The sequence below is a fragment of the Octopus bimaculoides genome, chromosome 6 (genome assembly GCF_046866305.1).
Source record: "Octopus bimaculoides isolate indiv1 chromosome 6, ASM4686630v1, whole genome shotgun sequence".
Taxonomy (NCBI): domain Eukaryota; kingdom Metazoa; phylum Mollusca; class Cephalopoda; order Octopoda; family Octopodidae; genus Octopus; species Octopus bimaculoides.
This window is the reverse complement of record NC_142933.1, coordinates 85,104,554-85,122,590: the sequence shown is the minus strand read 5'-3', so window position 1 is coordinate 85,122,590 and position 18,037 is coordinate 85,104,554. Positions and strand designations below refer to the sequence as shown.

The 18,037-nt window shown below is 35.7% G+C and overlaps 1 protein-coding gene across 33 annotated transcripts in view; it reads left to right on the top strand.

Annotated features, from left to right (window-relative positions):
• The window catches only part of LOC106876393 (transcription factor 7-like 2), a 551,963-nt gene that overhangs the window by 486,800 nt on the left and 47,126 nt on the right, over nucleotides 1-18,037 (top strand). For 28 of the 33 annotated variants that reach the window (XM_089354184.1, XM_089354194.1, XM_089354202.1 and 25 more), the window contains one exon: nucleotides 1,591-1,665. The exons of the other annotated variants lie outside the window; for them this stretch is intronic. In XM_089354184.1, coding sequence (XP_089210310.1) covers nucleotides 1,591-1,665 — 75 coding nt within the window. The remainder of the gene's footprint in view (nucleotides 1-1,590; nucleotides 1,666-18,037) is intronic. 33 annotated transcript variants of the gene reach the window in all.

Below are 18,037 nucleotides of genomic sequence, written 5' to 3'. Positions count from 1 at the left end.
GTTAGAATATCTATTGACATTTGTTCCAAGGCACTTGAGTTCAAGTCTCGCTGAGGTCAACTTTGCCTTTCGTCTGTCTTGGTTCAATATCAATCCAGTATAGCAGTCCGGCATAAGTGTAAGAACATCAGATCTTATGCCTCGTGGTATTTATAAATTCAATTCAACCCTGTTGTTACCGTATTTCTGTTGAGATGCTCTGTGTTTCTTTCAGTTAATTTTAAATATAGCAAAAAAGCTAGCGTTAGGAGCATAAATTGTGACGAAGGTTTGGTGGGAGATTTTAATTCAGAACTTATGTAAACAAGACATTTGTATTACGGAGCCAGAAGCAGTTTCAGGCGGGTTGGTATCAAAAGGGTTAAATCAACAAAATTTAGTATTAGTTGTTATTTTATCAATCAAAAAGTATTGATCAGCAAAATCAACCCTGGTGGGAATTGAAATCAAAACTGAATTATAACCAGACTTAGTTATCTGCTATGCCTAGCCAGCAAGGGAGCCTCTACATGGTCCCTTGGTCTAATAGGAATAGCAGCCAAAGTTTTAGGAAATATTTGATAATGTAGTTCACTCTGTGAAGAAGAAAGAAAGAAAAAAACAATGACAGGATGGTCATAGTTGGAACGTCTTTGATCATGGATCTGTTTGCCTGAGCTGGCCTGGAGTTTACTATTGGTTATGAGGATGATGATGATGAGTTTTTTTTTATATTGGCAGCGGGACATGAAAGGAATGGTAGTATTGTTGATTGCAAACACACACACACACACACACACACACACACTGCTTATCCACAACAATAATAGTTGTTGTAATAATAATAATAATAATAATAATAATAATAACCCCTTCTACTAAAAGCACAAAGCCTGAAATTTGTGGGAAGGGACTAGTCAATTATATTGACCCCAGTGTTTCACTGGTACTTAATTTATTGACCCTCAAAGGATGAAAGGCAAAGTCAACCTCAGTAGAATTTGAACTCAGAATGTATCGACAGGCGAAATACCACTAGTCATTTCGCCCAGTATGCCAATGGTTCCACCAGCTCACCACCTTGGTAGTAATAGTAGTAGTAGTAGTAGTAGTAGTAGTAGTAGTAATAGTAGTAGTAGTAGTAGTAGTAGTAGTAGTAGTCCTTTCAACTATAGGCACAAGGCCTGAAATTTGGGGAAAAGGATTAAGTTGATTACATCAACCCCAGTGCGTAACTGGTACTTATTTAATTGACCTTGGAAAGATGAAAGGCAAAGCTGACCTCGGCAGAATTTGAACTCAGAACGCAGCAACAGGTGAAATACTGCTAAGCATTTCATCCAGCGTGCCAACGATTCTGCCAGCTCACTGCCTTTCTAATGATGATGATGATGATAATAATAATAATAATAATAATAATAATAATAATAATAATAATAATAATAATTATTACAACAACAATACCTATATTTACATTTAGATACATCATTCGTTTTATACAGATACATACACATGCACACAGGCAGATACATAAGCGCGTAAACACACACAAACATACACACACACCTAAATGGAGATTATTTTAACAAAGATTATTTATTTCTTAAATAGAGATGCCATTTTTCCAGAATTAGCCAGAAATCCAGAATTTTATGAATTCTGGAGAAAATCAGCTTCATATTATGGGTGAGCATGAATCTTTTTGAACTACTTCCACTTCATCCAGTGTTGGCATTGTACACCACCACACCCAAAATAACACACTTGAAAAGCTAACAAAATCAGTTTTGTTAACCTTCACCTCCCAATTATTTGTAGCTCTGACCGGCTTAGCAGTTTGCGTAGGGGTCATTTGACTAGTTATTTTACCTTGTTTAATTTTGTTTAATTATTAAAATTTTTTTTTTTTTTTTGCTCAACCCCCTCCTTCCGCTGTTTCCTCAGCATGAACTCAACTGATTAATTATGCAAAATTAATTATGATTAATTATGAATATTTAAAATACACCATTAAAAGTGGCATCTCTTCTAAGATTTTGAAAATATTTAGTAATGTTTGAGTTATTTTCTCTGTCTTGGTTTTGCTTTATTTCTCTCCCCCCATCCAATCTTGTTTCATTTTATCAGTGTTACTAATATTATTAGTTAACCTCTCCCTATTAGGGTTGATTAACCCATAATATAAAAAAAAAATTTCTTTGAATGTTCATCTTTTATCTTTTACTTGTTTCAGTCATTGGACTACAGCCATGCTGGGTCACTGCCTTGAAGGGCTTTTAGTCAAGCAGATCAACCCCAGTACTTATTTATTAAGTGATATTTCTGTTAGTTTCTTTTGCTGAACTGTTAAGTTACATGGGCTTAAACAACTTAGCACTAGTGGGGGACGAAGACATGCATACACATACACGCGCATGTACGACATGTTTCTTTCAGTTTTTATCTACTAAATCCAATCACAAGGCTTTTGGTCAGCCTAAGGCTATTGTAGAATATACTTTGCCCAATGTACCATGCAGTGAGACTGAACCCGGAACCATGTGGTTGGTACCGCACAGCCATGCCTGCATCTATGTAGAGAGAATCTTTGCATAACAGAATGAGAGTTAACTCATAGCAATCTTTATTTTAAAGCTGTAGTTTACTTAGATTCTGACTAAGGAAGCAAACTGGATTACAGATTACAGAAGCTGAAAAAATCTCAATTTTTAGCATTGTACAAAATATTAAAACTCATATATTCCTAAGTTTGCATATCCAAATAAGTTTCATATTCAAATTTACAAGCTTTGAATATATAAACTTATTCAGATTTAAATTATATTCAAATTCGAATAAGTTTATATTCAAGGTTTGCAAATTTAAATATCAACTTATTCAAATTTGCAAATGTTTATTAACTGCTTTTTGCTGAAGTAATCCACTGCTGGTTTCCTTTCCTTGAATGTAGGTTTGATCTGATGACTATTCGTTTTAAAGTAAAATTAATAGGAAATTAAGGAGTTTGCTGTTAGGTTTTTACTTCATTTTATTCTTTATTTTTATAGAAAGCACTTAACATAAAGGAACATTGCGATTTAGGTGGATGTCAAAGTAAAGCTTTTAGCTGAAATGAAAATATGATTGAAATAGAGACAGGTTGAATCCAATTACAGTAATAGAGGTGGAAATGCCTCACTGAGGTCTCTGCCGAATCAACAGAGCATAAATTCATTACACTTTAGGGATCACTTTACAGCTTTATTTAAAACTGGATATCTATCAAATCTATCTATCATGGTTGTCATGAACCAACATTGAAGCTGCTTGCCTCTGCAGTAAGTGTGGAGAACCAAGTGCCTTCTGGTGGAATTTTGCTGCATTCGAAATTGAAACTGCACACCACATTGCTGAAATTTAAACTGGGGGAAAAAAAAGGGGGATGCAAAGTTAAGCCTTAATACCCCAACTTTATAATTCAACATTATAAGTTTGTGTACTTATGAATTTGCAAAATAAAAAGAGCCATTTATTACTATTCTTTGTATGGATGTGTTTCCAGAGTTCTTATGTACCTTTAACATGTCCTTGGCAATAAGGCTGTGAGCTGGCAGAACTGTTTAGCATGCTGGATAAGATGCTTAACAGCATTTCATTAATCTTAACGTTCTGAGTTCAAATTCCACTGGAGTCAGCTTTGCCTTTTTATCCTCTTGGGTTTGATAGAATAAGTAGCAGTCCAACACTGGAATTGATGTAATCAACTTGCCCCCTCTCCCTGAATTACTGGCCCTGTGCCAAAATTTGAAGACCAATATGTCCTTGGTCCTAAAAATAGTTTACCCCCACCCCCACCCTGCTCTCTGGTTGCTTAACCTGCTTATAATAGTAGCTAAATGTCCTTCACCTAATATTATACTTACTGCTTTGGGGAAAGAGATGGCACACTAGGTAATGTAGTCCTTTATGGGCATAGGCATGGCTGTGTGGTTAAGAAGTTCATTTCACAATAATGTGGTTTGGGGTTCAGTCCCACTGCCAAGGCATCCTGTGAAAGTGTTTTATATCCCTTAGCTGACTGAAGATTTGTGAGTGAATTTGGTTGATGGAAACTAAGTGGAAGCCTATTGTATGCATATATATGTGTGTGTGTATGCTTGTATTTCTTCCTCCACCACTTGATAATTGTTAGTTTGTTTATATCCCTGTAACATTAGCAGTTTGGTGCAAGAGACTGATAGAATATGTGTCAGACATTAAAAAAAAATAAAACATTTAAGAAAAAAGATCTGGGCTCTGTTTGTTTGAGTAAAACCTTTTGAGGTGGTACCCCAGCATGGCCACGGTTCAATGACTGAAACATGTAAAAAGAAAACAGAATACATACCTCTTAAAATAGAAAAAAGATGAGACTCACAACTGGAGTGTTTTTAATCATGTTTGTTCAATCAGGATTGACCTGAGGCTGAACATCATCAGTCATGTTTGTCAGTCAGGTGGTTCATTGCAGGTGATGGTGGTAGTAGTGGTTACTTTAAGAAGTTAACTTCACGTATTGCTAGTCTTATGTAGGTTCCTTTATGAGGTCTACTCTTTACTTGTTTCAGTCTTTTGACTGCGGCCATGCTGGAGCACCGCCTTTAGTCGAGCAAATCGACCTCGGGACTTATTCTTTGTAAGCCTAGTCCTTATTCTATTGGTCTCTTTTGCCGAACCGCTAAGTTACAGGGACGTAAACATACCAGCATCGGTTGTCAAGCGATGGTGGGGAGACAAACACAGACACACAAACACACACACACACATACATACATATATACAACAGGCTTCTTTCAGTTTCTGTCTACCAAATCCACTCACAAGGCTTCGGTCAGCCCGAGGCTATAGTAGAAGACACTTGCCCAAGGTGCTACGCAGTGGGACTGAACCCAGAACCATGTGGTTGGTAAGCAAGCTACTTACCACACAGCCTCTCGTAAATAATCACTGCACTGGTTCCCTCCAGTTTGAAGCAGGTTGTCTGTGACTCTCCATATTTTGGAGCTGGAGATGACCAGTTCCTGTCTGCCATGCAGTTCCAATGAGCAAAAATGTAGAGGCAAGGGGTAGGGTTAGCAAATTAGTTTTAATTAAGTCTGAATGCAGCCTGTGAGGTTGTTTGAACTAAAAAGTTGAAAGAACTGGAGAGAGAGAGACTTATGCCTCACGAGATACTTCTCATCCATGCTGATGAATAATTAATATTTGTAGTTAATTTATGTTCTAATTATATTTGACATCTCATCTCAGGGGTCTCATGTCTAATAAATAAATAAAAATAATATTTCTATTATTAGAAAAGGTGGTGGATTGGTGGCGAATCATTGGAACATTAGGAAAACTGCTTTGCAGTATTTGTTCTAACTTTTTACATTCTGAGTTCAAATTCCACTGAGGTTGACTTTGACTCAAACCCCTCCCCCAAAATGGCTGCCCTTGTGGCAAAATTTGAAACCATTATTATTATTATTATTATTATTATTATAAGTACCAGTGAAACACTGGGGTCGGTGTAATCAACTAGTCTCCTCCCCACAAATCCGAGCCCTAGTGCTTCCGGTAGAAAGGATTATTATTGTTATTATTATTATTATTAGGTCAGTGGATTGCCAGAATCTGAACTGATCAGGGGCTAAACATGTCATTTATCTCCATAAAGAACTTATTTGGCTGTTGCATTTTTTTATATAGTAGTGTTACTTCATCTAAAGATCCAACCTATATAAACAGCAGTTCCTCATTCATTGGTTAGTAATAAGTTCTACCTTGTAGTTATTTTAGTCGTACCAGTGTGCTAATTGCATAAATAATTCTGTCATCTGCATTAAAAGAAATAAAAAAAAAAAACAAACGTATTCATGCTTCTTTGCTTGGCATATTTTGACACCCCTAACTCAACAGTTTAACAAAGAACCGTGCCATATGTTGAACTTTGCTCTTAGTTTTTCTTTCTGGAATGACAGCTTTTATTTTTGGTAAACAATGTAACTCAGCTTTTACGAGCCGTTCAACGAGGCAGCTTGTTAAAATATTTTGTGTCTAACTCAATTTGTTGCATATAAGTTTTGTCAACAAAATTTCATGTAGTCCCCACTAGGGCCATATGGACCCTGGTTGAGAACCACTGGAAATAACAACCTAATATTACTCGAGTTACATTTACCATCTTATATAAAGACAGGGAACATTAGATAATGTTGACCTGAATGAATGAGTGAGTAAATATTCTCATTCTTTTGACTGAGGGAGGGCTTCACACACTCATCTCATTCACTGCATCTTCATGCTCTCTTTTGGATGTGTAGGGGTCGGTGAGTAAGGATTCCCTTCCAACTCAATTTGCTGTTCGGATTAGCTCCCTTAACCTTCACCTCTTCACAGTCTCTTACATGTAGTGAGGGTTATATGATCAGTGTTGTCCATCTTCTGTGTAGTCCTACAAGCTCCGAAATATAGTCGTATATTGGCTGTGGTTGGATTTCTAGAGATGATAGGTCTGTTGGATGATGGTTGATTTATGGCTAAATAAACAACCACACAACAATGGATCACAGACTGATTCATCAAAACTTGTAGATATAAAAGGAAGCATAGCTACAATGAAGAAAAATCATAAGAAATGCTATAAATAATTGAAGGGAAATGGTAGAACAAAGTAGCCTTCACTTGCAGTAAAACTCTTTCTCTGCTTGAGACATTGGATATACTAACTACATACAAATTAATAATCATTGTGAAATCTCGGGTTCTCAGCTGTAACACATGTGCTAGTTGTGAGGATCTGCATATATACATGCGCACTAACCACATCATAAGTTTATATAAGCACAGGTGGGATTGTGTGGTAAGAAGTTTACCTCTCCAGCCACATGGTTTTGAGTTCAGTCCCCCTGCATGGCAACTTGGGCTAGTGTCTTCTCTTTTAGCCTTAGGCTAACCAAAGCCTTCTGAGCAGATCTGGGATTTGGTAAGCTAAAAGAAACCTCTGTGTGTGTGTGTGTGTGTTTGTCCTCTATCCCTGCTCAATAGCCAGTGTTGGTTTTCTTACATCCTCATAACTTAGCAGTTTGGTGAAAGAGACCAATAGAATTAGTACCAGACTACCAGACTTTAAAACAACAACAAAAAGAAAATTAGTACTGGGGTTGATTTGTTTGACTAAGGTGTTGCTCCAGCATGACTGCAGTCCAACATCAGGAACAAGTAAAAGATAACAGATACTACATACAAACCAACCCCTATGAAATCTCGGTTTTCAATTGCAACATATGTTCTGCTCATGAGGAGCTGTGTGCGCATGCACACACATACACACACACACACACACGAAGCATATCATAACTTAAATGCTATTTATTCCCAGATAGGCTGGCTCATACACATTTTCCTTATCTGGAATACTTACAATTATCATAATTTATAATTAGTGCTTGATTAGAAATACTATCTTTTGCTGACATTTTTCATAGTTGCTTTTCATCAAATAAACCATACAAACATGTATCCTGCATGCACACAACCTGATTTATATACTAACATGTATAACATGTATTTCAAACGCTGTGCAATGAGGAAGGACGATTCTTACTTCATGTTTCATGCCTTTTCTCTTCAGTTTTGTACATGCTGACGTATGCACACTCACATACATGAATATGCACTCACACATACATGCACAAGCATACACATTCCTTCCCTCTCTCTCTCTCTTTTTATCTTTCTCTCTTGAAGATAAGAAGCCACCATTTTAATATGACTCTGTGTGTGTATGTGGATGTATATTTATGTATATATATATATATATATATGCGCATATATATATGCACACACACTGTCTATATTTAGCTAACAGCCAATCCGACTTAGCAGTGGAGTGGAGGTGTTGGCTACTAATAAATCACTTGTTACTCTCTGTCTCTCTCTCTCTCTCTCTCTCTCTCTCCTCCATATCTCTCTAAAGTGTGAAGTGTTGTTTGGTATCAAAAATAAAAGCAAGTTTATTTATTTATTATTGACTTATGTAGATAATGTTAAGGACAGAAGCAATGCACACACACACACACACACACATACATAGACGCATACTCATCTGTGCATATTCAGATATATATTAAAACGCACATGGTTACATACTTACAAACATGGCTATACACATGCATAGATACACATAAACATTCGTATGAACACATACTCTCCAGCACATATTGAAACATATACGATATACATAACATATTTTATACACAGACGCATTCACTTACAGTCACATAAGCACATACTCACCAGCACATATTCAGAAGTATTAATATACACACACATGGTTGCACAAACACACACACATACCAGAATACACTCACATACACAATCATTAGCACACTTGCATGCAGACACAACTACATATGCAAACAGATAAATCAAACATTAACACACACATACACATATATGCATACATACAATCAAGCAGTGCATGTGCATTCATGTACACATACATACACAATTAAACATTCACACACACACACACACACACACACACACACCCACACCATACCTCCATTCTAACCTGCACATACATACACTCAGACATTAGCAAACACATTTATATACATATGCATACACTCAATCATTAAACTACATACATACATAATCAAAAATTAACATGCGCATATACACATTGAAACATGAACACACACACACACACACACACACACGCGCATACACACTAACAGTCTCCAAAAACTCTGCTGCTACCACCTCCATCTTCCCATCCTTTCTCCACCGCTTCCACCATCACCACCACCGCCTGAATGAAATGACATATCAGCTATAACTTCTCTATACAATCCGACTCTGGGGCCACACTAGCAGGAATTGAGCCTGTCTGAGGCTTTAGAATTATTTTACAATGCAAACAAAAGCTTGACATTTGCCATCCAACCTTACAGTTCTTTCCAATATTCCACAAAAGCAATACAAACCTAATGGCAGTGTGGAAATGAACACACTTGTAAATTGTCCAAACTGGGGAGGGAGGGAGATAGGAGAGGGAAGTAGGAAGTTTGTTTTTGCCTTCCTTCCTTTCTTTTTTCCTTCCTTCTTTCCTCTCTCTCTCTCTCTCTCTGCTTTCTCTTCTTTTTTTATTTTATTAGTCATTTCATTTTTGTATTTGTCTAATAATAATGGTTGTAGGGCAATTTAAAAGTTGTGAATAATCCAGCTATACATTTCAACGGCACCCTATAGCTAATGACTTCTTTTCTCTTTTTAAACACACAGCCGTACGCACACACATACATACATGCATGTATTTGCACACGCACACACTCACACATATATATATATATATATATATATATATATATATATATAGACATACATATATGTATGTATATTAAATTGTCAACTCCTGCTTACCATTCATTCTTGTTGAGCATAAGTATGTGTGTGTGCATGTGTGTATGTCTTTATAGGTACATGCATACACATATGTATATGCCTTTATAGTTATGTATATTTATATATGTCTATATAGCTATGTATATGTACAAATGTTTACATATGTGTGTGTGTATATAATATATATATATATATATATATATATATATATATATATATATATATACATATATGTACAAATGTATGTATATGCACATATGTATATATATATATATATATATATATATATATATACATGTGTATGAATGAATGCATATGTGTTTCTGTATGTGTATGTGTGTGCACATACATGATATGTGTATTAATAGTTGTAGCAAGTGACTTTTTGCACACACACACACACACACACACACACACACACACACACACATATCTTGACGATTAATCTGCGAGACGAAAAGCAACACATTCACAGTTTATCTCTTTCCTTCAGTGCACCATTCTCTATAAAATATTTCGATTCATACATTGAGAGAAATGTGTTCCCTCTCTCTTTCACCATCTCTATCTCTTTCTCTCTCTCTCACTCACATTGTCTATTTCTTAGTCACCCTGCCCTTCTCTCTCTCTCTCTCTCTCTCTCGGCCAGTGTTTAATGTGTGGTCTAAAACATATACAGTTATGGCAGCAAAGAAATGGAAATGCTGTTATGTAGAATATCTGTATTCACAGCATCTTTCCATATAAAAAGATTTGGACAGAATATAAAGAAATGATGATGATGATGATGATAACAATAATAATGATAATAATAATAATAATAATAATAATAATAATAATAATAATAATAATAATAATGGTAATGGTATTGATAGTATTGATTTCTTTCTCAGGCACAAGGCCAATTTTGCTAAAGAATATAGTCAGTATATATATATAATTTTTACTGTTCGACTATCAACCTTTTCAAGGATGAAAGGCATTTGGGCCTGGAATAAATTGAACTCAAAACTGGGGAACACCAGAACTAGATGGTGTTATTATTCTATGTTTTCCTCGACCTCTTCTGCTAGTTATCTTGCTGTTGACAAGCCAAACAATAAGGGGCTGTTTATGTGGTAGTTCAGCTTGCTAGAAATAGCAGCAGCTGAGTTTCCCTTCAATCGAACCTCTAGTACCTTGAAAATGATAGTATTTATGATTACACTAGATACACGATGTCTATCTTTTGAGTCTACATGATGCGTAGGTGCAGGCACAGGCTGTATAGTTAAGAAGACTGCTTTGTAATCACATGATTTTGGTTTCAGTCCCACATTGCACAGCACTTGGGGCAAGTGACTTATTAGGATGGGCTAAAAGAAACCTGAATTTTGTGCTCCAGTATGGCCACAGTCTAGGAATTAAACCATTAAAGAGAAAATATTTTAAAATCCTAATATTTGCTTCCCATGTGCAAATCTTTGTCAACTGATTATAATAATCTTGGGTGGACTGTATTATGTTGACAAGGTCCAATAAGTCTGAAATATGCAAATGATTCTTAATGTCTTGAAATTATCTCCCCATTTCTTTCAAAGTCACTCCATGAGGATTTTATTCTTTGCAAACAACTAGGAATTAAATTTCAATTACTTTGGAAAGTTTTGCCTGCATCATTTGGTGCATCAAGCCTTTTAACTTACCTCAATTCATGCCATTGGTCTATTTGAGTTATCTTCCCTTCACTTATTAAAAATTTGTCTAATTATGCAAATCATACTGGCAGAAATTTTTTTTTTCTTTTCTAAAAACCATAACATGGTTTTGGTAGATCATGCTATGCTGGTGATGATCAAATAGAAGAGAAACATGTCCAGAGTTTTCTCCCTTAGCTACAAACTTTTTTTGTTGTTGTTGTTCCCTGTGAGAAAGAAATTTCAGTTAATTATGTTTTTCTTTTTTTCTTTCTTAACATAATGTCATTCAGTACATCACCCTTTAACTTAACATAGGTATCTAAGAATCAGATTTAACCCCCTACTGCCTCAACCATTTCTGTTACTCTATTGGTGGTGGGTGAGTGGGTGGATGGGTAGAATAATGATACTACTGTGGTGGCAGTGCTGGGGGTGGGGAGTGTGGGAGAAGGGGGTCTTACAGCTCAGATTACTAAATTTGAAGTGTCTTTCATTTTTATTTTTATTTTTTTTCTGTTTATTTTTGATGAGGGTTGCAATGCTTGTGACAACCATAGCAGCAGTGGTGGTGGCATCGGCCTCTGCGGCTGCTGTTGTTGTTGTTCATTACTATGTCAATAGGATTAGCTAGTAGTAATAGCTGATGCTGGGATGGACCCTGAAAGATGCAGGATTCAGTGGTGTAGGGTTCAGTCGAAGGCGAGAGTAGTCATGTCAGATTAGATATTTCTGGTTAGGCTTGGCAAGATCTTACGGAGATGTACTTGCATAGCAAGTGACCTGATCTGAGATCGTGTGCTGGAACGAAAACAATTGCAGCGTGGAAGGTGTTTATAAGCCATTTAAAATAACGCACAAAAACTGTTAGATTCATTTCAACATTTAAGTTTAATTTGCCAAAATATTTTCGTCACTTTGAGACAGCAACCTGTTCACTGACAGAATTCTGTGCTGCATCACAAGATCTGTTTCTTGGAAAATAATAAATCCTATGTTTCATCAGCACAAGGCCTGCAATTTTTGGGGGAAGGAGGCTTGTTGATGAGTGTTCAACTGGTACTTTTTCACCAATTCCGAAATAGACTGAAAGCATAGTTGTCCTCAGCAGAATTTGAACTCAGAACGTAAAGATGGAAGATATACCAATAGACATTTTGTCTGGCATGCTAGTAATTATATCAGCTCACCATTTTAATAATAATAATAATGATGATGATGACAACAATAATTATTTCAAATTTTGGCACAAGGCCAGCATTTCAGGCAGTGGGAGTCTAGCATGTCGATTACATTGATCTCAGTATACAACTGGTACTTATTTTATCAACTCTGAAAGGATGAAAGCAATAACAACAACAACAACAATAATAATAACGATAATAATAATAATAATAATCTTTTCTACCATAGGCACAAGGCCTGAAATTTAGCGGGAAGGGGCCTGTCGATTAGATCTACTCCAGTATGCAACTGGTACTTAATTTATTGATCCCCAAAGAATGAAAGGCAAAGTCAACCTCAGTGGAATTTCAACTCAGAACATAGCAACAGACAAAATACCACCAAGCATTTCACCCCATATGCTAACCATTCTGCCAGCTTGCCATCATAACCCTTTTTACCATGGGCTCAAGGCCTGAAATTTTTCTGGGGTTGGGGACTAGGCAATTACCTCAAGCCTTGTTCAACTGGTACTTATTTCATAGATTCTGAACAGAAGAAAGGTATAGTCAACCTTCATGGAATTTGAACTCAGAACATATAAAGACAACAAAATACCACTAAGCATTTCTGCCAGCTCCCAGTTTTTGTCTAATTTTAAAAAATTTTCTTTAGTAATGATAAAAATAATAACAATAATAATAATATTAGCATGTAGAATTGACTGGTGGTGGAGGAGGAGGAGGATAGAGCAGGCAAACAGGCAGCCTTGATCTTGTTTTGACATCTTTAGAAACTATAAAACTTAATGCTGCTGCCATTGTGGTGGGGATGGGGGTGGGGGACAGGACAGGAGGAGGGATTTGGGGTTTCTGGGGACATTTATTCAAGCATAGGGAACATAAATGTACCTTGCATCAAGGTAGTAACAGCAGTGGCAGGGTAGGGGGTGGGGCGGATGGCAGTATTGGAGGTGGTGATGGTGGTGGTGGTGGTGATAATCTGTCATTGTATCATGTTTTATACTCTGTTGACCCCAACCTTGGACAAGGACTACTCTGATAGATTCTCCTCAGTATCCCCTCAGCCCCCCCCCCCTCTTTCATACAAACACACACACAGTTCCCTTTATCACTTCCTCCCTTAACACATTGCCCTTTATAGTCTCTTTCTGTCTCTCTCTCTCTCTTTCTCTCACTCTCTTTCTTTCTCTCTCTCTCTCTCTCTCTCTCTCTCTTTCTCTCTCTCTCTCTCTCTCTCTCTCTCTTTCTCATTTCCAGAAGTAATCCCTAGGCATTTATTGCCACCAGCATTGCTGTCCCTTTCAGTGCATCATCCCTCTTGTTATTCATCTGTATATGTCATTATATTTAAGTGTTGTTTGGTTATTTCAAGAAAAAAAGCAGTAAAAAAAGAATAAAAAATATATATTCCTTCTAAATTGTTTTGCAAGAGTCATTATAACCCTGTCTCTTAGTCATTATAAACAGATAGGAGTAGCAGTCAAACACCATTAAAAACAAAAACCGAAAAACAAAGCAAAACTCTTTTATATACAAGAATACAAGAAGCACAAGGGAGCCTCCTCTATATAGCAATTGAAACTGCTAGAAATAGCAGTCAAATGTTTTCTCAAATCATACTCTACTACTTGCATATTGAAGATTCACTGATAATGTGACCAATGTGACCCTATTAAAAATTTATCCCTTTTGGTACCAGCCCACCTGTGATCAATTCTGGTTGTTTTTTTTCTTTGATAGCTTCCACCAGTTTTATTAGTTGTTGACACTAAACATCTGATTTGGTTGTTTCGTACCTTGGAAGCAGCTCAAAATACACAGCACCTTTGTAATCCCAGCAAATTGACAGCATGACCTTTTTTTTTTATGCAATTCAGTTTTCAATGTGGTTTGTGCTGGGTCATTACGCTTGGACCATGATTGTTTTCAATTGATGTTATTGTAGACAATCCAGTTTTCATCACCAGTGATGATTCATTAAAAAAAAACACCGATTTCATTGTGTTTGAGAGGCATATCCCAAATATTGATTCATTGTGTTAAGTGAATCTCTTTCAATTTATGTGGTACCCAAATATCATGCTTCTTAACGAGTCCAAGACATTTTAAAATGATTTTCAATTGTTGTGTGTGATACATTTAACCTTTCTGCAATCTCTCACACAGTTATATGACAATCAGCTTCAGTTATGGTTTTGATTCGGTCATCATCTACTTCAGTGGGTCGATCAGAACGTTGGTCATCTTCAAGTGAAAAATCTCCAATGGAATTTTTGACATGTGTGTTCTGTTAAGCAATCATTACCATGAACTTCACATATCTTTTTGTGAGCCTCAGCAGATTTTTTTGCTTTTATGGAAATAAAAAGCAAAATGTGGTGAAAATGTTCGTTTTTACACTCCATGTTAAAATTGACACTGAACTAACAGCTGTAAACAAAATTACGTGCAATTTGCTTCTAAAGTTAGCTAAAATTAATGGCTATCAAATGTCAAAAGGTAAAAAATCGTAACATTGACAAAAGTCATTAAAAAAAAAATGTAACTGTCTATTTACTAAAAACGAAATTACTTTCTTGCCAACCCAATACAAACCTCAAAAAGATGGAATGGGTTGTGAAGCCTAGTGAATGGGCTTCATTCTCAGCATGTCAGCATCTGTCTGTTGGTTGGGGGAAACATCTTCTAGGAGAGCCTGCTTTCTAACCACATTGTTCCAAGGTTCAGTCCCACTTGGTCAGACCAAAGCCCTGTGAGTGGATTTGGTAGATAGAAACTGAAAGAAGCCTGTCATGTGTGTATTGGAGCCTGGTGTTGCCATCTGGTTTCACCAGTCCTCAGTCAAATCGTCCAACCCATGCTAGCATGGAAAGCAGACGTTAAATGATGATGATGATGATGATGATACACATATATATATATATACATACATACACATATATATATATATATACACACATATATATAATATACACACATATATCTATACATACATACATACACGCACATATATATATACATATATATATATGCATATATACATATGTATGTGTGTATATATATATATATATATATATATATATATATATATATATATATATATATATATACATACATATACACACACACACACACATATATGTATATATTTGCATGTCATTATACCTGTGTTTGTCCCCCACTATTGCTTGACAACCGACTTCGGTGTGTTTACATCCCCGTAACTTAGCGGTTCGGCAAAAGAGACTGATAGAATAAGTACCGGGCTTACAAAAGAAAAAGTCGTGGTGCTCCAGCATGGCCGCACTCAAATGACCGAAACAAGTAAAAGAATACCTTTTGATAGTCAGAGTAATCTTGCATCTATAGGCTTCCTCAATTGTCTCTGGCCAGTGCTTGGTCCTTGTCTTGAGGAGACCTTACCATATTTTGTCTACTGTGTATTTCATTACATTTCAATATCCCCCCCCCTCCTCTCCTCACAGTACATATTTTGTAAATTGTCTCTGCAATGTTCTTTATCTGTCGCCCTTGTGGCAATAATAAAGAATTTTATTAGTGGTATTATATAAAATGTATTATTATTCGTATTATATAAAAGAAAACCATTATTATTTTTATCTATTTGTTTATTCTATTTATTGGCATCTGTATGCGTATTCCATTGCATTCTGGCACATGTTATATTTTCCTTTTCCCCAGTTTGTCTATGATGGTTCTTGCTGTGTTGTTGTTGGTTCCATCATATACCATTCTCTGTATGTAAGAAGAACAATAATAATAATAATAATTCTCTCTGATTCTCAATGCTTTATTTTAACATGAAGCATTTCTCTCTGCCCTAAATATTTACACTAATATAACATGAAAAAAAAATTAGAAAGAAAGGAAAAATTATTGAATATTCCTGGAAATATTGGCACTTTTGCACGAACATAAATATTTGTCCTTGTTTTTGTTCAATTATTATTGTTATTGTTTTTATTGTTGTTGTTGTTTTATATATTTATTTATAGCAGTTTTATATTTCTTTCTTCATCTATATCTATCTACCAACTGATGTATTGAACTTCTCTTCTGGCAAATATATTCAGTTTTTGGTTTGTGGTACACCCTCCATCTACTTTGGTGTATACAATTAACTGGAAATGCTGTAACTGCTTCTGTTGCTGTTGGCCAAGTTACCATAGCAACTAATGGGTGTTGAAGGAACAATTGCCTAGCTTTTGTTCATTTATCTGTATGCATACATACATATACATACATACATACATATATATATATATATATATATATATATATATATATATATATATATATATATATATATATATATATATATATATATATATATATATATATGTTAAATCATAAAGGATATGGTTCTGTTTAGAATAGTCATTTCCTGCTGCCACATACACACACTGTATTCATTTATTTATTTTTATAGATTTCATTTGGAGAAGAAGAAAAAACTATTTTTTGTTTTTTAAATATTATTGTCAGACTTTGCTGGAAGGAAGTCTTTGGTTCTTCCAAAGTCAGCATGATATCCCATATCACCTTCATAGAATGAACAGTTCTATGCCTTTTTTTTTTTTTTACCAGTGCTACGACCTATAATATAAACTAATTCAAAATAAACATTCAACGAGGAATTATTAGTCGATGACTAATAAATAACTAATACTGTTTCCCTTTTGGGTGGAAGGTATCTGTCGGAGACAACTTGAGATCTGTTCCAGGTTTACTCTGATCTCATCAGCAAAGCTTATCCTCAGGTCCTTCATAGCAGACACCAATGTAGAGACAGTTTTATTGCAGATATCCAAATTAAATGAGCATTGATACATATTAAATAAGTCTTCTGATCAATAAAGAGATTTTCACTCAGTAACTGTTCACAGCCATTTGTCATTCTGAATGGTCCTAGACAACGTAGTTGTGTAAGCATTTGAAATATTGTAGTAGATTGGGAATTCTCTCTCTCTCTCTCTCTCTTTGCTTTGTTTTTAGAGCATTATTGCCAGAAGTAGCAGATGTGGTATCCAACATCAGGTCTGCTCTGGTTGAGTATACCTATGATGAAAAGATGTTCAAACTGTATCTATCCTTATTACAATAAATAGTGTAATCCTGCATTATATTTATCCAACGTGTTCTTTTTCTTCTTTCAAGGCCATAGAGTCTGATTCTAGGAAGATTTGGCTGCTATGTCTAGCAAGTGTAGTGACTCTATAGAGGTACCCTTGTTGGCTCTTGATGTAGTAATCAATAGCCGAAGATGTGTAAAATAAGTCTATAGTTCTTGTTGTATTGGACAAGATGCACATGCTTATTTTCTCTTAAATTATCTCCTCTTTTTGGTCACTGATTCTCTCTCTATAAAAATACAAATATTCCATCACACACACACACACACACACACACATGTATACATATTGAATATTTAATTTATATTGTGTGTGTGTCATAAGATGCGATGAGTTTAGATGAGTGTGTGTGTGTGTGTGTTTTGTTTTTGTTTGTTTGTTTATTTATTCCATTGATTCAATTTCCCCTTCTATCTGCTGTTGACCTTCGTCGAACATTTAGCTCTCATTTGTTCTTGGAGCCATTTTCTAATAAAAGACAAATATTAAACGGCAAACTATGCAATAGTATCGTAGCAACTGGAAATGAAGTGGCAACTTTGTGCCCCTGTAGCTAGCACCTGCGATATTCTATTCATTGAAAATAGGTTTTTCCAACTTGTAGAAGCAAGGTGGCAGGGCGGGGTGGGGGTGG